This window comes from Gavia stellata, chromosome 14, assembly GCF_030936135.1.
Source record: "Gavia stellata isolate bGavSte3 chromosome 14, bGavSte3.hap2, whole genome shotgun sequence".
Taxonomy (NCBI): Eukaryota; Metazoa; Chordata; class Aves; order Gaviiformes; family Gaviidae; genus Gavia; species Gavia stellata.
In genome coordinates, this window is record NC_082607.1 from 12,405,707 (window position 1) to 12,427,606 (window position 21,900).

Here is a 21,900-nt window from a genome sequence, read left to right on the forward strand (position 1 = left end):
ACAGCTGTAGCAAAGAGTAGTACTGTGGGCCTGAGCTTAAATGGAGTCATGGCCCAATGGGTGGGTGAGTGTTGATGGACATCCCAGGTGGGGCTGGTTGGGGCAATTGGGGCTTGGTGGTGCACTCAGGGTCCTGACACAGCTGCAACATTGTAAGGCAAAACTCTCGAGAGGTGGGTGTCCTGATGGTTGGGTGGTTTTAGGTGTCACAGGTGACTTTTCTTCTCATCACATCTTGCTTTATGCTGTTGTCTATAGTTTGGGAAGGAGCAGCACACAAAGCACTGGTGTAAAGCAAAAGTCTTACAGAACCATTGTAGAGCTGGATGCTGCTCAGAGGCTGGAGGGAAACCTCAGCAAACCCTTGCAAGAGACCTGAAGTGCAATCTGGCCTATCTGCAGTCCTGGCCAGGGAGAAACCAGAATCAGATTGAAACATCCCCTTGACATACCCAGACAAAAAGCAGCAGAATATTTAGCCTGGCATTAGCCAAAACTGTGTAAAACTGTGTGGTGCGTCACACTGTCCGAAATGATGTGCATAAGGGTAACACATCCGTGCCTGCTGTGGGTGCCTGCACAAACCCCTTTGGATTGGGAGGTTGCCTCCAGGGTGGGAACAGGGACTGCTGTGGTCACCGTTTGTGTGGCGAGTCCTGGTGTCTTCTCCAGCGTCTCAGAGATCCTGTGTGGAAGCAGTGAAGGTTTTGGCCATGCAGACAGACCTGCTTTTTTAACCCCTCTACCTCTTCACTCCTCTTTGTTCCTTACGGAACACTCTGCGTGATTTCTAATAGTGAACAAGAATTACCTAATGCTTGAAAAGCCCAGGATCTTGAACCATTTTTTAAAAAAATGTCATTTAGAGTCACCCTCTCCATCCTGTAATGGGGAGGGTAAAGCAGTCCATAGTGGTGATGAGATTTGTGGGATGTCACAGCACAAACGGAGCCTGGGTCTCCTGCTTGCACCCCAGATTCCTGTCCACTGCTCAGCTTTGCCTCCCCAGGGAGAGATGTTGGGAAGAAAATGGGGGGATATCAAGAAGAAAAGTGGTTAAACCCTCTCTCTCCCTGATTGGTGACAGCCGGGGTATAGATTATGCTGTTTTTCTCCCACCACAATAACATCGTTATTCAACTTGGCAGCACAAGGTGGAGTGAGTGAGTGAGGGAGAGTGCGTGCGGTTTGTGTTTTTTTAATCTATCAAGCATTTCCCCGTTCTGCCGATTGCAAACTCCTGCCCGGCCATCCCCACCTCAGCATCCTGCGTTGCCATGTCAACAGAGGCTGTCATCCCCTGTGTCGTGAGGGAACGCTCTGCTTTCCCGGGGGCCACGGGCTCGCAGTGGAAGGACGTGCATGTGCCCGGCTGATGCTGATCCCTAACCAGGGCATTTTTTGGTAATTTTTCCCCAGAGCTTCCAGTGCCGGGAGATGATTTACCCCCTCATCAGCCCCTTTAAGATGTCATCATCAGTGCTTCACTTAATCAGGACATCTTGGCATGAAAAACAGCCTTCTCCTGACCCCTGCGCTTCCACTGCAAATTAGATATAATAAAGCAAACAGCTCTTCCACTCCCCGCAACGCCTCGCTGCCTTCGTGCCCTCGCTGCCGCTGCAGGGGAGCGTGCAGTGCTGGAGGGAGATCGTGGATCAGGCTGGGCCGCGGGGCCTCTGCCTGCTTATTTCTGCGCTCTCCTCTCCTCCTCCGCGGGAGCGGGAGCAGAGGCACTGCAGAGCCAGGCTGCCCAGCCCCGTGCCAGCACGGTTTCTTTTACAGCATGTTTAAAGCACCGGCTTCCCAGGGAGATGTCCTGCAGGGTTAGTCAAGAAACAAAGAAGAGAAAGTTTGATGAGCTTCGCTTCTTTCTGCTGGGGTGAAGATGCTTGTGGAAGAGTTGTGGGTGTAAATGTGAGTGCCACCACCAGGAGATAACAGCCTCTCCCAGGGTGTTGGCTGACTCCAAGGACAGGGAAGCAGCGGATCTGCTGCCTGGTCCCAAGCTCACGCCAGGCTGTCCTCCCTTCTGTCCCTGGTGGAGGGGGAAAAGTGTCAGCATGGCAATGTGAGGAAGGGGTACAGGGCTTGTGCTGGAAGAGAAAGCAATGGCATGCCAACCAGCACTTACCTGAGACTGGGAAAACAAGAATCCCCTTGGATCAGGAGCATCCCTTGCTTTGTCTGCTGGTTACGAGGTGTGGATGTTGCAGTGTGATGGGGATGTTAGAGTAGATGATCTCCAGAGCTCCCTTGCAACCGGTGTTTCTATGATTAAATCTCTGGGCATCACCAACTTGTTGGTTCAGTTTTCTCTGCAGAACTGGGCAGCTGTTGCTGGAAGAATTGTTATGTTGGTGGTCTGGAAAACAACTTCACAGCCATAAGCTGGGACGGTGGGCTGGGAAGCAGGCTGGGAAGCTGCTGCTTCTCCTGGGAGGTTGCTGGCTGAGGGACCCGTGCAGGTTCCCTGGGGACACAGGCATCCATCTCTCATCCAAGCTCCTGGGCTTGCCTCTAGAGGCTGTCCCTTATGGTTATGAATACAAAGTGCTTTGTCCTCACCAGCTGTGGAAGAAAAGTGGCCCCTGCTCTGGGTAACAGAGACTGGAGGAAGGGGATACCAGAAATATAGGTCACCTCACTTCAGCGTGGGCAGTGTTGTGCTATGTCCTCCTTTGAAGAGGACCCAAGAAGATGTGAAGGTCTGGATTTAGCTTGAGCTGTGGGTTATTTAGGCTTTGCAGTACACTTCTACTGGGGCCCCCAGGGAAGACAGGAGTGGGATTTGCATTTATTCAATTAAAGAAAAAAAACAAAATGCATCACTGATATCTGTGAGCCCAATATGGCTAGCTGCTAGCTTTGGAAAATCAGGACCAGCCAAATGTGTGACCACACCATGCCTGTTTTTTAGCCTAGACTCAGGTCACCTCCTATAGTCTTTTGGTTTGCAAATGAGGGCCAGAAACTCCAAAGAAAGCAAAGAGAAAGATGAAGTTTCCAGGAACTGGGTGTTCAGGGTCAAACGGCAGCCTGTGGGAGCATGGCAGAGGCCAGCGAGACGCCGGTGTTGGCACCCACCACTGACCCAGCCCAGAGTTTGCTGGGTTCCAGGACAGCACAGCCCAGAGGTCCTGCTCACCTGGGCTGCTGCTCCTCCCTGCAAGCCCCTGCCTGCACATCCCACAAGAAGGCTGAGCACTGTGGCCATTCCTATTTCCCATTCATAAAGGAAACTGCCTTTCCCTCCCAGAGGAGGTTTGTACTGAGCAGTGTTGCAGGAATGCTTTATACTTCCCCTTCCAGTTGCTTTGTTCTCTTGCCTCCCTGCAGTTTCCTTGGAAAAGTTAATCTTCCCTATGGACTTTCTTTAGATGGAAACATTTCCCCTCAATGGATCTGGGCACAGAAAACATCAGTTTGGAATCTGAATGGAAATAATTTGAAGCAGCTTGGTGAAGAAAAATGGGCATGCATTGAGAAAGCTTGCACCCCTACATCCATGCCTCAGTTCGCAGTACATATGAGATATGGCTGGCCTAAATTTATGTCAATAGCTTTCCAAAAGCTCTTGTGCTAGCTTCAACTCACTTTCTACTACCTTCTGCAGCAACTGGCACCAGCATAAAGCAAATGTAACATGCTACTAAAGTGTTATGTCTTTGCACTCACTTTAGGCTGGTGCTAGCTGCAGCAGGAGGTGTTGGTTGGTGGAAAATCAGATGTTTCAGCTATTGCTTCAATTATAGATAGCTTTTCCTGAGAAAAGTATTTTCTGCCTGAGAAAAAGGCAGGAGTCAGAGGGACAGCAGCCTAGAAGAAGGATGGCTGAGAAAGGATTCATAGCTCCTCTCCACCCTGCACAGGGAACATGCTGTAACCCTCCTCTCTGTCAAGTTTTCTGGGTATCGCTCTTAAAAAAAAGTTCTTTTCCTTATTAAGCTCAGGCTACAGCAAGGACAGACATGGTTAGTAACACAGCTGACACAGGCAAACTCAGTGTGACCAGTGCACGTCCTGGTCTTGCAGCTGCTTCACCCTGCAAGCACCAGCCCGAGGAATGCTGCCTCCCCTTATGCTCTCAGGTGCTGTGCTGACCCTTAATTTTCAAAGAGAAAGCAATAGGTTAATTTTCTCAGAAAACACTTACAGTACAAAATAGAAATGTTCTGTGGAGAGAGATTGATTTTTTTCCTCGATACTCATGATAGAAGATTGTAATAGACTTGTTCTGATAAGTGTTGCAGTCCTTATCAGTTTAAATTTAGTATTGCTTCATATTAGAAATGACAAGAAAGGTACAGCTAAAACAAAACTTTATCCCGAACATCTCAGAAGCAGCTGTACTTAGAAGAAGTATTTTTGCTCATCTTTCCAAACTGGGATAAATCAACTACTGGATTTGGAATTTCCTGCCAGGTCAAAGTCCTGTTACAATGCTGTTTTCAGTCAGACTGGGTGGAAAAGCATCAAGATGATAGAAAGAACTGAGCTAAAAGGTTTATCTTAATTATTAAGACTCTATAGCTGAGCACAGGGAAATCACAGTCTATCGCAACCCTACTACTCCCTCCCTGTATGAGCATGAACAAGATACCTTATTTTATGTGTCCCAGAGGGAACATGGATGAATGCCTCCTCCTGAGGACACTGCGAGATAGTGTGGTTACTCTAAAAAAGCAAAAGAGAAAGCCAGAGGGTGGCCAAAGGGATGGCTGACGTCCTTTTTGCAATGTGTTCTGTACAGAGGCAGTCTTGCGTGGCATCAGGGGACTGATGTGGAGGGCTGAGCTGTCAGGATCCTGTCTGATTCAGTACTGAAAAGAAGCTGAAATGCAAGCAGAGAGAGGTGAGGAAACCTCATGCATGGGACAAAACAGAACTCCAAAAAATTTCTTTGGGATGTCTGGGGCAGAGGTCTGCGGCCAGGACTCATGGTGCCGTGCTCCAGGTGAGGGGGATTACAGACATCCCCTGGGGAGGGATCAGCAGTGGTGAATGTGTGACCTACCAACAGGCTGGGATTTCCCGGTAAGAAAGGACCGAGTGTCACTTCAGTTGGCATGGTGGCCTTCTCCAGGGATCTTCCCTGAGGGCTGTCTGTACCCCCTTCCTGCCATCCCTCCCTGAGCCATAGCTCAGCTCCAGGCAGGGAGTCCCCTCCGGTCTGCATGTTGATGTGGGGAAAGGGATCCCCAAAAGTTGTTGTGGATGCAAAAAGGAGGACAGAGGTGCAGGAAGACCTGTGGCTTTGAGAGGGATTAACCAGACCAAAAGCATTTAACATGGATGGAAAACAATTGCTTTCCTTGTCCATTTACCCTATTCCTCCCTCCCTCCCTTCCTTCCTTCCTTCTAGTTAAAAGTAGAGGAAATGAAGATGAGATTCACACCTTTTGTGCTGGCCAAGCCTGATCCCTCAGCCCGAGTGTGGTCCCTTTGGGACAGCTGAACTGGGGGCGGGATCCTTTTGGGGATTTGCATGAAAGGTGGTGTTATTCCCAGTGATGCCTTGTGTGGATGCTCCTTGCTCAGAAAAAAAGTCCCTTACCCCAAATCAGTGCAATCAACTTTGAAACTTGTCTGAAGTCTCTGGGGGTTGTGAGGGCAGCAGGATGTGAATCCCTTAGAGGTGAGGAAACACTACTGATGCTCAGAGGAAAACTGCATTTTCCTGCAGTTCTTTGGGTCAAAGCTAGGACACATCTGAAGAGCGACTGCAGCTGTCCCTGGGAGGTGACAGCCAAGAGCCCTTGCAGCTCAGTGAGTGCCCAGGTGTCTTCCCTGGGCTTCCCTTCCCTCTCTCCGTCTCTGACTTCTATCTTTTGCCCTACCCTCCGTTAGACTTTCATCTCCCTCTTGGTTCTTCTCACATTTTTGTGCTTGTACCTTTGCTCCAAGACATGTCCTTCTCTGCTGGAGCATGCTCCCCCGCTTCTGCTACATGCACACACATGCAGGCACCGGGGCTGGAGATGCTCCTCTCCAGCACAGCCCTGGAGAAGACTTGCCCTGTGCTCCATCACTCGCGGCCTGTTGCCAGGCAACACAGCATCACATGGATTTGACTCCCAAGCTCCAAAATAAACTGTATATACAGGGGATTTTTCTTCTGTTCCTCTAAAGAGGGACTTCACAGACATGGGGACTGGCAGGTCTGAGAGGGTGAGGGGTCTCCAGCAGTCACTGTTGGCTGCTGGCTTTGCTGGGGTGCTGCTCTGCCTGGAGCAGGAAAGCTGGGACAGAGCGGGGTGGTGAAGGCCGAGAGGAGACACCTGTAACTCCTGCTGGGACCAGCGATGGTTTCCTTGTCCCCGCTGTGCAGCTTGCTCGCACTTGACATCTACCTCCCATGCGGCAGTCACAAGGAATGGGCAGCAAGACTTCTGCCAACCTGCGGGACCAGCACTGTGTTTTCTGTTAGACTGGTTCAGATCAAGGCGGTTTCTTACCAGTGTAAGAGGGAACACAGAGCCCATCTCCGTTGTTTTCTCTTCCGAGGCAGAGGTACACTTAACACACAACTCCTCCCTTTACCTTCCTATCTGCCAGTTTTGCACCTGGGAAGTCCCACACTGAGTTTTGTTTGAAGGCAGTGGATCCCTCTGGGCACAACCCCACGGGCGTCCGGAAGCCAGGCACTTGGGAGCAGTAGGAAACACTGGCATGATCCTTGCCTCCCGCAGGGATTTGTTTAACAGGTGCCCCACCTTCAGCCTGCACAGGACTGGCAGTCTGCAGGCTTTAAGTTGAGGCTTTGCTCACTTACACAGGAGTTTTGTTTTCACATCTACAGAGTGAATGCTAAAATGACTTCAGAAGTTGAGGCATGACCCGAGCTTACTTGCCAGCAGACTGATGGACTGTCAGACCTATTTCAGGAGCAAGACACATGTCTCACTGTCTCCCATCCTATAATGTACAAATTGCATTTCATGACAGCCATATAACACTCCTGAGAGCAAATTCTGGCACAATTATAACCCTTTTCAGGTCGTAAAAGTCACTCAGCTCTCAGCCACCTGTTTTAGAGCTGTCAGCCAAAGCCCCTTACAACCACTGCAGTGGTTAAACACCACGGGAAAGCACACATGAATATTATCTCACATAAAATGCTGAATTAACGAGGAACGCACGTCATGTCCCCAGTGAGAACGTATTGCAAATACCCTGTCCCAGGCAGGAGGAGTCCTAGAGGAAGCATGCCTTTCCCAAAGCAGCATATGCCTTCAGAAAGCACATTTCATATGCATCCTCCTGCACTTCCACAATAAAAACTGGACTCAGTATACTGTGTCCATCACAGAAACAAGCCTGCTAGTTGGCTTAGGTATCCAGTCAAAACCAAGAGAGACCAAATTGGGGAAGTCAGAGATCTCCCAACTGGGAATGGGGCATTTGCACTACCAGTGGGGACCTCTCGATCCAGCACATAGTTATGGGGGTCCTGGTCTGCTCCAGGGAAGCAACTGAGCAGAGCGGCTTCCCAGTATGGTGTGACACTGGAAAACTGCAGGATGAAAGTGCTGTGATGTGGAGCTTTCTGCTGTCGTTGTGTCCGTGGCCCTGCCTACAGGGCTGTACTGTGCTAAATGCCCTACAGGCACTGGGACACAGGAACGTAAGTGCCTTCCTTCAGGGGGGCCAACTGTGGTGTAAATCTCTTTGGAGGGAATGGTCATTAGGATTGGTGCCACCTGACACCAAGGGGGTTTTTCCACCCAGTTTTGCACTCCCCACATAAATAATCACCCATGCCCAGTCTCTGTAGCTCAGAACAAAATCTAAGCCTTCCCCAGGACACAGATATGGCACCTGCCTCTCCTCCCTTACTGAAGCATTTTGTACATTCTATCACCAGAAGTGTCAGCTTTTCATTCTGAACCAGAACTATGTATTAAAAACCTCTCTGAGCTGAAATATCTCAGTGACTGAAAGACCCAAAGAACTAACCTCTGCCTTTTCGACTGCACAAGTCCATTGTGTTTGGGGCTGAGATGCTTTTGCAATATGGCATTGCACTGGCTGTGCTTTCCTGGGTTCTTGGTCCCTCACAGAGCTGCCCCTGGATAGACAACCTCCTGTCATCAACTCAGGGAAAACTTCTCTTTCTTACTGTCTTTTTTTCTGGTTAATCTCAAATGTCATCTTACAAAGCTCCAGGGTTTTTAAATCTTCTACGAAGAGAATACTCTTATAGTTAAAAAGGAGGCAGGAGTTTTAAAGGACTGAAATTGTGCATTGTAGGCAGGTAATTAAGCTAGTATCTGCCTCAATTTCCCACCTGAAAAATAAAAACAGGGATTTATGATGAACAAAGGAGTAGGGTTGTTCCTTCTGCATTCAGTCTTGGAAAGTTTGAGTGCAGTTTTATGTTCTCTCTTTCAGCTCTGCTCAGAGTAGAAAGCCCAGATGGGCACCTTGATGTGTGTGTCCTTCACTAGTGTCACAGCCTGGGGACTTCATGCATTTGCCTCTCTCTCTCTGCAGCTCACACATCTTTGGGATATTGCCTTCAGCAATATGCTTACTCAGGTGCTTTCTATATGTTCCCCCCATGACATCATCACTTGACGTTGCCCTCTACCCATGACATCACTGGCCGTCTTTCCCTGCCATTGTCCAGAGTGTGACTCTGCCTGGGTGACGCGTACAAGCCCCTATGCATGGCCTCTGCAAGGGAGCTCTGTTTGCAAGCAAACCCTGAGCTGGTGGCCCAGCCAGTCCCTGCTGAGCAGGGAAGTCATGGCAGAGAGCCCCAGCTGACTCCAACCACCGGGGCATTGCCTGTGGAGGACACCACCATGAGCTTTGTCATGGGATAAAATACAGACAAGGACCTGCTCTCTCCTGCATCCCTCGGACGCAGGAGACATGGGCTTGACCTTCCTGAGGCTAATGGGGGAATCAAGCGCAGATGCCCCATGGTGTGCAGGAACAGTCTTTTTGCTGTGGTCCCTCAGCGCAGGTGGTGGATGCTGCAGGGCTTTGGGAGGAAACAGCTCCAGGTGGCACCTGCTCTGGAAACACATTGTCCCCGTGGCCAGCAGGGACCAGCAACTGGTTTTCTCAGCTCCTCCTACCTCCTGGGTGATGGTGTTGAGCCCTGGCCCTCCTCAGAGCAGGAAAGCTGCAGGGACAGAAGGAGAAAGAGGAGCTGAAACCATCTGCACATCCATGTGGTGGTCAGGAGTGGAGTTCTTTACCTAGCTCCTTGTAATCTGTTTCACTGCTGCTTCCAGCACTTTTTGTTGGATCTCCATGACTCAAACCAGGAGCTTTGACTCAGAAGGGGGCTTCTCTACTGGCGCAAATGGGAAGGAGCATCCCTAGGAGCAAGAGGCGTTACACCTTCTGAAACATGGATGCCTCATGGGAGACATGGGCCTGACAGACTCACTCTGTGTCAGAGCAGATCTCCATCACTAACAATAATGAGCAGGGAGGCATTTTTGGCACTTCTTAACTGTCTGCAGGGGCTGAAGGGCCTTTTCCTTGCCTTGGGCCCTTCACACTGCCAGTCGTAATACGATCAGAAGTGCCAGTCCCAAAGGGCATTGCTGCCGCTCCTAACCACCATCGTGGAAATGTGAAGAGAAAATAAACTTGGGGCCTTTTATGTGCTAAGCTCAAACCTGACCAGGCCTTTGCCACAGATCAGGAGTTTGTGGTTACCACCCCGAGGTGAGATGTGCAAGCGGGATAAGTCAATGACACGCCACTGCAGTAGGCAGGGCCAGGCAGGCTGACACCGCTGAGGAGCTGGCCCCCATCTAGGCGGCAGTCAGTAGCCATGGGACGTGCAGCCATACGTGCATCACAAGATGACTAAGGCTCTACATCCCTCAACATGCATGCAGGAACAAATTCACACCTCCCGGGGTACCACGGCTCCACTATGGCTGCGTGTTAGCCCTAAGGCTGCCCTGTGGACCCAATTCACCCACCTCTCCCATCACTGGCCTTCAGGTATGGCTGGAGAGGGTTGTCCCTGTGCCACAGGGTCAGCATGGTGTCACCATCACCCTGCAGGTTGTGCATGGCAGGAGGAGGCTGTGGTATGGGGAGAGCGGCATGCATAGGGCTGTTCTTTCATTGTAGACATGGGAGCTAAACCTTCTCAACAACCACAGCTACCACAGCACTTCTGCACTCTCATAATCAAAGGACCTTCACTTGGCCATACTGTTTTTCAAGTGAAGGAAAGCCCAACTTAGACTGTGTCTGCAACCTCATAAGCTAAAAGACAGGCTGGAATGGGAGCTGGTGCATGAACTCATCTCCATGGACAATCCTTTCTCCCTTCTCTCCACACTTTCCATCCTCTAAAGAGATTTGAGCACAGAGGAGGTACATGACTGCATGCAAAGCTCTGCTCACCAGTTCACCCATTCACAGTTCCTAAAAATGGTCAACATTTCCACTTACTCTGGAGGAGTCTGCACTATCTTGCAAAGCAATGAAGGATCTTTAACTCAGCAAAGATGGGAAACCCTGTATATACACTATGTCTTTGGGATATTTCCTCAGGAATATATAACATCTAGCATATGGTGCGTCCAAGCAGAGGGGCTCCTGGGCTAATATGTTAGGGATGATTTGTGAGTTAGAGGACACAGAGTTGCTGAAATGACAGTCCCAGCTGTCCAAGCGGTTGCTGGTGGCTGTCAGACCCATTAGTACACGGCAGCAAGAACATGTGGTCTTCTCTTGCCAATGCCTGAGGGTGATTAGGTGGCCCTGTAATTGCTGATGGAGCATTTGTCCTGCAAGATAGCTTGAAGGAAAACCTTTCCTGCCAGAACCTGGAGCTGGAATTGCAAAGGGTCTCTGGCTTGGTGAGTTCAGTCCCGGATGCAGCTGCAGTAGGAGACAGAGGCTGTGCGCTACACCAGGTAGGAAAGCTTCCCCTGCCTCCGCCCTTCTCTATTTCTGCCTCATGGGGTACACTTCATTTATTTTCAGGGTGTTTTCCACCTTCCACACAGGAATGCCAGCTCTGAGGCTGAATATTTTCTCCCTTTCTGCAGGGCTTTTATTAAACTTCTGGTTTAGTGCCTGGTTTGTTTTGCTTTCTCTTCTCTTATCCTTTTTCTGCTTTAGAAGAACAACCATCTTCTGCTGGGAGTTGTTGGCTTGACAGAAGAGCCAGCCATCCTGCCAGTGGGGAGAAGGAACCAGGGAGATTTTCCACCTTGATGGCAAGCCCTTGGGAAAAGCAGCACTTACGTGATAATCGTGATGGGAAGGGAAAGAGCTCCTCTCGTTCCCTCCTGCTGCAAGAGGGACACATGACACCTCCTCAGGGCAGGAAGTGACACAGCCAAGTGGTACTGGTGGATCTGTATTTTGGATGCTCCCTAGCGCTAGTGCTAAATATGGTATTTCCTAATGTTGGATACTTCCTACTGAAGTATCTACCCAGAATCCATTTGCTGAGTGCATCTGCATGCTTGGAGACGAGGTCTAAAGCATGCCTTGGTGCTGGCAAAGCTCAGCCTCCCTCTTTTTCCCTGTTTTTGCTAAAAGGTGGAGACAATCTGATTCACTGCCTCCCTGCTTTACTTGTGCAAACCTCTCAGGAAAGCACTGATCCTTTTCTCCCACATGCCATGAACCCAAAGATGGAGGTAGCACACAGATGAAGACCCAGCAAGTGCTCAACTGTTAGACACCATGGAGAAAAAAAAGAAAAAAGGGGAAAAAGGAAAAAGAAAAAAGAAGGAAATTGCACTGTCTCTGGTGGCTGTAGACCATAAGCCATGATCTGTAGAGGCTTTTGGCACAACACTGTCACACTGAGTGCGACTTGGAGTCAGTGGTGGCCACAGCATAAGAAGGGAGGTCAGGGTGTGGAGCTTGCAGCAGAGCAACAAGTAAGAGAGGAGTGAAAATGAATGATTTAATAGCGGAGGACAGCAAATGACCACAAACACAATTCTCCATGGCCTCTTCAGGGTGATTACAGCCACAGCATGCCATCTCCAACAGACTCTCACAGCTCTTTGCAGACGCAGAATATGAACTTCAGAAAAACCCATTTCTGGGGTCTCACTGGAGAGCAGACAGCCCCAAGCAGGGGAGGGAGACCCAGCATTTGGGGTTCTGGGAGGGGCTCAAGGGTGCCCGTCTTCCGGAGGGCAAGAAACAAGCACCTCAGTGAGCATCATCACTTATCAATGTGCATCAGCCTTAATGAGACTCAGCAGAGATGGGTGACTAATTCCAAAGCAGTCTTTTATTCATGAACATGGCTTCAGGTAGATTATTCAAGAGCACACAACAGCTTCTTTGAATGCATTCACTGCTAAGCAATCGGCTTTCCGAAGTTCCCTGTTGTGGCTGAGTGGTCAGATAATTCATGTGACACGGTTTCTGCTCCTGACTGGGTGAACTTGCAAGCACAAATGTCACCATTTGTGAGCATAATTTTTCCTCTTCATGTATGCCTCTGACATTTGCTTTCCACTTACCTTTTTGCCAGTAACATGCAATCACAGATGGTGGGAGAGAGCAGTGCTAAGGGGCCAGGAAAGGGAGGAGTGGAAGGGCCCAGGAGGAGCTAAATGGGGCCTCTGGTGCCCAGAACCTTGGCAGAGGCAAATGCTTCTCATCTCCCCAAGAGCTCCTCCCTGGTACCCAGCAGCTTAATTCAGAATAAGTGCTTCAGAAACACACTGCTGCCAGAAGACCTGTGGGCTGGCAGCAGCAGCAGAGGGAAATACCGTACCTGTACAACGGCTGGTACCTGTACAACGGCCGGCACCTGAGAGGAGCCAGGGCAGCTCATCCCAGGGAGAAGGAGATGCAGAGTATGTAATCTGTGATGTGCCTCTGATGAGGAAACCACAAAGAGCTATGCCAAGCATGAAGGAAGTGAGAATTATGAACCCCAGAGCCAAGGATTTGCCCAGCCGGGGCTGGGGCAGATCTCCCTGCAGGGAAGGGCAGGATGAGGGTGTTGCCTGGCAGCCACTGTGCATTGCTCTGTGCCTCTCCAGAGGCATTTTGTACCTTATCCTGCCCAGCTGCAGTGACACATCTGCACTGCCCTCTTGGCCCAGAGGGCTTTGGAGACCATCCACACACAGGTGTCAGCCAGCGCCAGAGGAGGGAAGACTTCCCTGCTCAGAGGGTCTTCTCTGAGCTGCCACTCAGGTACAGAGGAGATGGCATCTGGGACGGTCCTGGCGTGAGAGCTCAGACATTTCCTCCTTGAGCCATGGCTTCTGCTCTGCATTCAGAGTGCTGCTGGATCTCTTCTTTTTCCTGGGAAAAAAATCCTCCATGGAAATACATTACTGCATGCCTGATGTAAAGATGTAGAGCTCCTTAATTATATTTTTTTTTTTTAAGATAAAGATCAGAAGCTGATGCCCAGGTGATTGTGACTGTGAAGATTTCAATGGCTGTTACCATTTCAGCAGGCAAAGCCACAGCACCAGGAGCTGATCCTCAGCAGCATTTCTGGAAGTTCAGGCTCCCTTTTCCCACAAACTGTGTTGTACCCATAACACAGCACCCTCCAGGGAGAGCTGAGCATCCCTGCTGAGCTGGGCTTCCCTGGCCTGGGGAAGTCTCCAGCCCCAGCAGAAGCTTCAGATCTTCCCCAGTACCCCAGGAGGAGGCCACCAGACCACACTGCCTGGTGGCATAGAGAGAGCTTCAGTAAATCACCTTCTTTTTTATCTCTGTGGCTGAAGGAAGAAGCTCAGCCTTGGCTGATCACACTCTTTCAGGCAACCACAGCACCCATCAGTGCTTGCAGCTGAGCCACTCTTGTCCAGGCGCATACCCCTGCTTGCCAAAATGCCATCACCTTTCCCATTCTCTCCCCTACTCCCACCTCCCTGGGAAAAAAATGAAAAAAAGAATCCCCTCTGTAAGCCAGCAGGGGTTAATGTTGTCAGCCATGACGTCAGGATCCCAATTTGCCCGGAGAGTCCCCCTCCCCATCCACAAACTCCCTTTCTCCTCCCCTCCTCTTGTGACTTTGCAATGAGCAGCAAAACTCCACAGGAGCTGCGGCAACAGCACTAGGGAGACATCCAGTCCTCCCTCGGAGAGCGGCTCTTTCTGCAGACAGGGATTTATTTTTTTTCTACACATGCATATATGCATTTATTTATTTACTGGGTTGCACTTGTTTTTCCTTTTTTTAACCCTTTCAGAAAAGCCCCAAACCAGCCAAGTGACGAGCCTGAGATTTCCCTAAAATAAAATAACAGCACAGTGGGGTTGGGTCGCTTCCCCTTCCCCCTCGGAAAATAAAGAGGGAGGGGGGAGCAAGTAGGTAAAATCCAGAATAAAATCATATTGCTAGATAACTCACACCTCCCCCCTCACACATACACACACACTCTCTTTCTCCTCCTCCTCCTCTTCTCTGAAGGTGGGTAGCAGGAGCCATGCAACATCTGCAGAACCGGATGGCAAAAGAGCAGGAGGAAAAATAATCCAAGTGGAGTGCTCAGGGGACACTGACTTCTTTTTTTTCTTTTTCTTTTTTGTGTTTTTCCTTCTTCTTCTTATTCTGCGTACCTGTGAGATTTGATTTCACATTTTGCTGAGCCCATTTTGGGGCATTTTATTTTTCTTTCTCTTGGGATTTTCTCCATTGCCAGAGGATGTCTCTTGTTGAGAGGATGCTGAAAGGAAGAAGAAACGAATTCTTTGACTGGCACTGAAGGCGGGGGGGATATTTTTCCCCCGCATTTTTTAGTTTTTTTCATTATTCTTTTTCTCTAGGAAATCATTAGCTGGGGGGGGTTTGTTTCTTTTTTCCCTCCCCCCCTTTTTTTGGAGGGGGATTTCAGCAGATCCATCCTTCTTTCCCCTCCCCTCCAAAGATTTTTTTTTCATCCTTCGTCTTTGTGGAAATGTGGACATTTCAGGCAGACAGACTGAGTGGAATTGTCTCTGCTTTAGCAGCTCTTTGTCTCGCCTGCTGTGCGCAAAGGTAAGGATTGCGATCCCAGGCTGCAGGGACAGGGGGGCTGATACAGGATTTGTTTGGTTTGTTTGGGGTTTTCTCCATCTATCTGTATGTGGGAAAGGGGAGGGGGTTCTTTCCCCAAATCGCTTCCCCTGCTGCCTGCTGTTGTTATTTCCCAGCCTGTGTCATTTCAGGGGGAGGAGGGATGCTCATACATGAGATGTGGAGCAGGCTCTCCGCAGACAGAGCCCACCTCGCAGCCCACTTGCAGAGTGTCCCCCCTCCCCTGTACGCGACCTGGGGGAAAATGACAAAATGAAGCGTTTTGCTGGGGAACATGGTGTCCGTAGGAGCCGACGGAGCGCATGGCACCGAGCTGTGTGCATACGCACCCCGACACAGGGGCTGCCTTGGCCATGCCTGTGTCTGCACACACACAGTATGTACACAGCCACATTCACATCCAAGCGTGCTGTGCCTGTACCAAAGCCCTGGCTCTGCGGTGTACGGGAGGCAATGCCTACGTCTGTGCCTCCACGCAGATTTATGGTATGCAACACAATCATCTGTGGCTGCGATCCGTTCAGACACATCCCTGCATGTGCGCATTCATCCATGCCGATTCGGGTGCACACACGTGTATCACAACACACCTACAGAGCACAGCACGCTTTACCTGCTCTCCATGTAGCCATGTAAATGTTTGCACTGATACCCTGCATACTCAAGCTGCAGCTCTTCCTGGTGCATGCCTTGAGCACTCCGAGTGATCCAAGCAGCCAGAGGTGCAGGCATCCATCCAGCCTGGACAAGGTGTACAGAGCACACCTGTTTGCTCTGACACAGGCGTTTATCCACTGCCTTCACACACAGGAGTAGCGCTGCCTACTCCTCCTCACCCTCCCTTCTCACACATGCGGGCAGGTAGGTTTGTACCTCTGTGCTGACAGCGTGCATGAAGTCTGCTGGGGAGGGAGCTGTGGCATTTGCTTGCTCAGCCATGCACACTGAGCAGCGCGTTCCCAATGCACACATGCAGGTCCCTGCATAGGCTTGCAGATCTGTATATAAAAAGATTTATGTGCCTGTAGTTATAAACATGCACATGCGCAGATTCACGCCCACCTTACCCACACCATTCATGCATGGTTCCACTGTGTATGGACACATACACAGGCATGCGGTGTCCAAGCAAATGTGTAAAGGGCAATGTCCATATCAAAAGCCTTTGCTCAGATGTGTCCTTGCATGTGTGTTTATATCTGCTTATGTCCAGGACTGATATTCACCTATAGTCTGCATGTGTATCTGTGCACACCTTGGAGACAAAACACTCTTCCATGTGCACGTGCCTTCAGCTACTCCCACACATCCCAGCCAGCAGCACGGTGCGCATATATGTAGATGTTTGGCTGCCAGTGTAGGTGTATATGCAAAACACATGCACACCCCCACAGAGTCATGGACACAGCATTCAAAAATTCAGTTCACAGGCTGGATGTATGTGCTCCCCAGAGCAGATGCAGACCCACATTTGCCAGGAATAACACTTACATGCAGCTGCTTGCCCACAGCTGGGCAAATGCACAACTTGCCGGTTCAGCAGGAGGGATGTGGCTTTTTGGTTTAAAAGGAGCACTGAGAGGCGAGAGACCTTGCCCTTAATGATGACGACAGTTTATGCCCTCACTGGGCCAACTTGTAGCTGATGAGGAGGAAAGAGCCCCTATATCCCTCTTCCCACTCTGCCACTTTCTGCAGGGCCCCTGGCACATTGCTTACTGTCTCTGCCTCCATTTCCTTGCCTATATTAAGGAGGTAACACTGCTTCCTGAGTTTGTCCTGCGTGAAGCTAAACAGAAGTGTTTAAATCCCTTGAGAAATACATAGTGTATATATTATGAATATGGGAATCCATGAATATGGAAATCTATGTACCTAGGAATGACTGTCTAGAGATGAACAAATGCTGATGCACACTATCAATCCACAGTGAGCATATAGCTTATGTAGCATGTTGCAAAACCTCACAGACCTGCACAGAAATCCACAGGTGCGAGCGGACCTTGCAAACCTAGACACAGTGTTGTGAAAATGTCCACCTGTGTGCACGTCTCTGGCCTTTTTACAGTGAATAAAGCAATGCAATGAAGAGTTGTACCCCTGTAAGGTGCATGCTCAGGAACGCTGCCCACACACTTCCCCCCAAAACAAATGCTGAACGGTTTGTCCATGCACCAAAGCTGGGCCTGGGAAGCGTGCTGTCTCACATTTACACATCCCTGTTAGGCTGAGAAATCCCTGCACATACACAGCCTGTGCATCCAGAGCCTTAACGCATGCCCAGACTCCCCAGCGGTCCCACATGCCTCCACCCACACCTATACAGAGAGTCTGGGCACCTGGGAACCCAGGCTCAGGCACCCACAAATGCCTGTTTCTGTGCTCCTGGATAAAATGTGTCCACAGCCCAGTGTCTCATCATAACCCGATGGAGCAAGATCTGCACCCACAGTCACCTCCACGCAGACTTGGATGTGGTCACACACAGGCACACACATGTTTGTGCATGTTTCACAGCTGTACCCTTGAGCTCCAGAGCCTTCATTGTCTGCACGTCTCTGTGCACAGGCAGGGAGCCTGTACATCCTCCATACAGTCAGGGGAGCATGCATGTCTGTTTGTGTGTGTGTGTGTGTGCAGACACACGGGCATGTTAGTGCAACCCCGATGACCACTGAGGCATGGGGCTGGCTGGCAGAGGTAGGGCTATGGTGCAGCTTTCCAGCTTGACTTGGATGGATGTGGGAGGCGGTGTTGACAGGGACACATGCTGTTGTGGTGGGTGACTGCAAAGAGCAGCAGTTGTCACCGGCAGGGTCTCTATTCTTATGCAAAGCAGGGGATGAGGGTGGCACAGAAGCTGGGTTTTCAGGCAAGAAAACCTATATACCCCGCAGCACTGAATAGGTTCAATATTTTTAGCATCCTCTGCTTTCTGGTTTCCCACCTTCAATTTTGCTTTGGCTCTTGGGCTGTTATTAGATGTAGCTCCCTTCTTGCTGAAATGGCTGGAGTAGCTGGATCAGTGTTAGGGAGGACAGCTGCCCCCCTGCATGCAAGTCAGAGGGTTGGGAGGGAAGGGATCGCTGCCCTGCCACAGCGAGCAAAAGATGGACTCTCTTTCCTTGTCTCTGTCTCTTGATTTGCGTTGCTAAGAAGTCATAGTGATGCTGAGTGACAGAAAATGAATTTTTACATGCCAAAGACCAGCCGTATGTTGAGGCCATAGGACAAAAGGAGCATTGTTTTTTGCTTTACTTCAATAATATGAAGAAATACCTGGGTGCACTGAGAAGCAGAGGTTGCACTGGGATGTGTGACAGTGCAGGGCACCTGCTGGGGGGGGACTTGTTTAGTGGGGACCTCAGTGCGTGACAATTCCGTGCTGTGCAGTGTGAGACCGGGAGCAAGTGCCCAGCATGGCAGGGGAAGGGGAGCGAGCCCTGCAAGAGAGGTTGCAGACACCCTGTGCACCCCTTGGTGGAACAGAAAGGATAATTTCTGCCTGCGTGTGTGTGGGTGTGCACCCACCTATGGGCAGGTCGGAGCGAGGCACCCCGAGTGTGCAGGTCGGTGGCTGGGGAGAGGGTGTGCGTGGTGAGCAGTGCCTGCATTGAGGTGGGTACCAGCCCGGCAGGACCGCCGGGATGCAGGCACGCACCAGGCGGGAGCACAGGGTGATGGAGTTTGGAGTACCCAGGAGTTGGGGTGAGCTTCAGAAGAGGAGCCAGAATACCTGCTGAGACTCCTGTGTCACCCCCAAGGATGGCTTAGGACCCCTGGCAGCCCCACAGGGCTCGTGTGCAGGACGGGGGCCAAGAGCTGCACCAGGGAGAGAAAATACGAGTGAGAAAGGAAATGGGGAGGCTGTGCCCATGGGGTGTCTGTAGCACACACAGCTGCTTTGGTGCCGTGGGGCGCGAGGGGTGCTCTGGCAGTGCTACCCAGCCAGGACCCCCTCCCATGTGGCCGGTGGCACATGGGATGACGAGGACTCTCTTCTTTTGTCTTTCAGCCCATCCACTGGGAATATTTCTGTGGTGAAAGAGATTGTGGACAAACTGCTGAAGGGCTATGACGTCCGCCTCAGGCCTGACTTTGGAGGTATGGAGATGGCTGGTCACAGGGAGCAGAGCACGGGGGCTGTCGCATGTCTGTGCTGCCGGCTCGTCTGCTTGCAACACGCACTGACCTTGTGAAACGCTCCCACCTGACTTTCCCCCCACCAGTTTGCTAGCCCCATCTCCTTCTTGCCTTCTCCCTCACGTTTCTTTCTTGCCTCCTGGTTTCCCTCATCCTCTCACCAACTCCTCCCCTCCTGCCATAACCAATTTCTGCAGACAGCTGGGGGATGTCCATGGTGTGATGTTTCTGGGGACATTTTGCTGGGACAGAGACACTCTGCTTTTCCTCTACTCCAAACTTTCCTCCATCGTGGACAACAGGTCACTCTCCTCCACTTTTGTTCCCAATGCCAGGTTTTTTATCTCTTTTCCCTGCAGAGGGTTGAGGTGTCCGTTGGCAGGGCTGTTGCCTGGTCTGCCAGGCTGCCCTCTCAGCAACGATATGAGATAAAATATTCTGTGGGGAGCTGGTGGCCTCGCTGCTTATTCAGTAGGAGATGCAAGGATCTGCAATTCCTCTCTTGTGCCTTGTGAGCAAAAAGGAGAATGGAAAGAGCTTTCTCTTTGTTGTCCTGGTGGAGATGAAACAGAAAATGATCCTTGGGTACCGTCGTACTCCAGGGTACAGCTGAGGTCCGGTTGTTGGAGAGGAGCAGGCTGTTGTTGGAGAGAACCACAGCTGACCACATGGGGAGGTGGATTTGGAGGACTTCTGGTGAGCTTGGCTGTGTTCAGTCTTTTCTGGGCAATGCTATTTCCTCCTCACGAGGAGATGTGTGGGACTGGGGGACCTGCAGCCTGCAGGACAGGAACCACATCAAGATGTCCTTCTCCAGATGACCGCTGGGAAGCAGGTTCATGCTTGTGCTCTCGAGGGGGAGAGATGCCAGGGCCAAGTCCGTGATGATGCAAGGGAGGACTTTTCTCCCAAAGGGCCTGATCCAGAGTTCCTTGAAGCTGGGGGGAGGGAATATCCCCACTGATTTCATCAGGTTTTGAAGGCACCTCAGTGTATTCCCGTTTCCCACGACCCCATGGACGAACCCGTCTCTCCCTGAAACGTCTGGTTTCCCTGCACCTCACCCAAACCTGTCCCCCCGACTCACTGCCCCTTACCCTTTGGCAGAGACTGCCTTCCCCCCACTGCCCTCACCACCGCCCTCTCCCCCAGCGTGGAACAGGGGCTTTCAGGCAGCAGCACCAAGTGCTGCTGGGCCCTGGCCTGATGGAGGAGTGTGGGGTGGGGGAGATGCTTATCCTTCCATAGTGCACAGGGGGCATCCGGGAGGCCACTTCAGCGCAGTGGGGAATGCTTCCGAGAGGCTTGCAGCACTCTGCAAGGGAACAGGGGTTCCCCCTCTCCCTTCTCTCCCTTGAACATGGGATTTGATTTAAAGGCTCTGCCTGGGAAACATGAAATGTCCCTATTAGCTGACCAGCCCCGATCACAGGAACTGGTGCAGTCACATTTTATGAGGGGAAGAACTGCAGATATGACATAAAAACTGCAAGAAAACCATCTTGTAAGCCATTGAGATGATTATGATACAGTAAAACAGTAGGTGATCCGGCTCCACGGAGGCACAGAGCAGAGGGGTGCAGCAGGGGCCGTGGGGCGGGAGATCCAGCAGCCCAGGTCCATTTCACAGCCTGTGTACTCTGATGCCAGGTCCCCAGGGCATCCTACCACCCCCCCAGGACACAGACCACCCCTTCCTTCAGCCTGGGCAGGGCGGCACGGGGCTTGGTGCAGGCAGTGCTGCTGAACCTGCCAGGTCTGTGTGGTGCACAGGCTGGGCTTGGCAGGCACTGCATCCTTCCTGACTGTAAAATGGATGGTTTTGGGCAACCATTGCATTTCATCTGATTTTACTCTGAATTCTCAAAGTACAAACTGCATTTTCCCTCACTCAAGCAGAGAAATAGAAAGATGATGGTAACCTTCTTTCCTGCACTCATCTCACTGTTGCATTTCACCCTTTCTTGTCCTTCCCTCTGCTCGTGAGTACAAAGTCCAGGCTGGCGGCACCAGTGACAGTGCCTTTGGTGCTCAGTGTGCAGGGATGCCCTAAGTCTCAGCATGTCTGGCCCCCTCCCCCTGAGGATAAGCTTACCCCGACAAAATTTCTGCTGCAGCATTTACAGATGAGGGAAGGGTGGGCTGAGAAGCTGGAGATCATTAGCATTACAAGCCCAGGGAAAAGGGGTGGAAGTTTTCTTACACCACTGCTGTCCCCAGAGCTCACCAGTTCTCTGGGATTTTGGGCCAAATCCATTCCTAGGAGAAATCCAGTGGGACCCAGCCAGATTGCGTCTAACCCTTTGTGGCTTCTAGTTCATCCAAAGCCCTGCTGTGGAGAGGGCAAAGTTCCCCCCAATAAACTGTGTGCAGCTGGAAAAGGCACACTTTGGGGAAAGTCCTGGAAGCTGTGTGTATGCAGACCTGCCATCTCTCAGAGATGCACGGGACTGGACTGAACCCGTCCCAGCACCCTGAGGACTGGGCTGTTCTCCAGAACGCTTCCCCACAGCCCCCCTCATGCTCTACTTGGACTGTCCTGCCACCCCTCGGCTGAGCAAGATGGGTGTAAGCCATCTCTGCTGGGGGAGGCGATCACTCTTCACCCACTTGTACTCTTGCCCCAGGAAGACTAGTCAGGGTGCACTGCAAATGGCTGAGACAGCATCTGGGAGGGGTGGCAGGTCCTGCTTAGAGCCATCTGCCCCATAGGAACAGCATGGGACTGTCTCGGGGCTGGCCCAGTAGTGCAG

General features: G+C 51.1%; 1 protein-coding gene across 2 annotated transcripts in view; it reads left to right on the forward strand.

Moving 5' to 3' along the window:
• Positions 1 to 14,885: 14,885 nt before the first annotated feature.
• The window catches only part of GABRQ (gamma-aminobutyric acid type A receptor subunit theta), a 74,424-nt gene continuing 67,409 nt past the window's right edge, over positions 14,886 to 21,900 (forward strand). For both annotated transcript variants that reach the window (XM_009819148.2, XM_009819149.2), the window contains exons 1-2: positions 14,886 to 14,965; positions 19,020 to 19,108. In XM_009819148.2, the coding sequence (XP_009817450.1) occupies positions 14,886 to 14,965; positions 19,020 to 19,108 (169 nt within the window). The remainder of the gene's footprint in view (positions 14,966 to 19,019; positions 19,109 to 21,900) is intronic.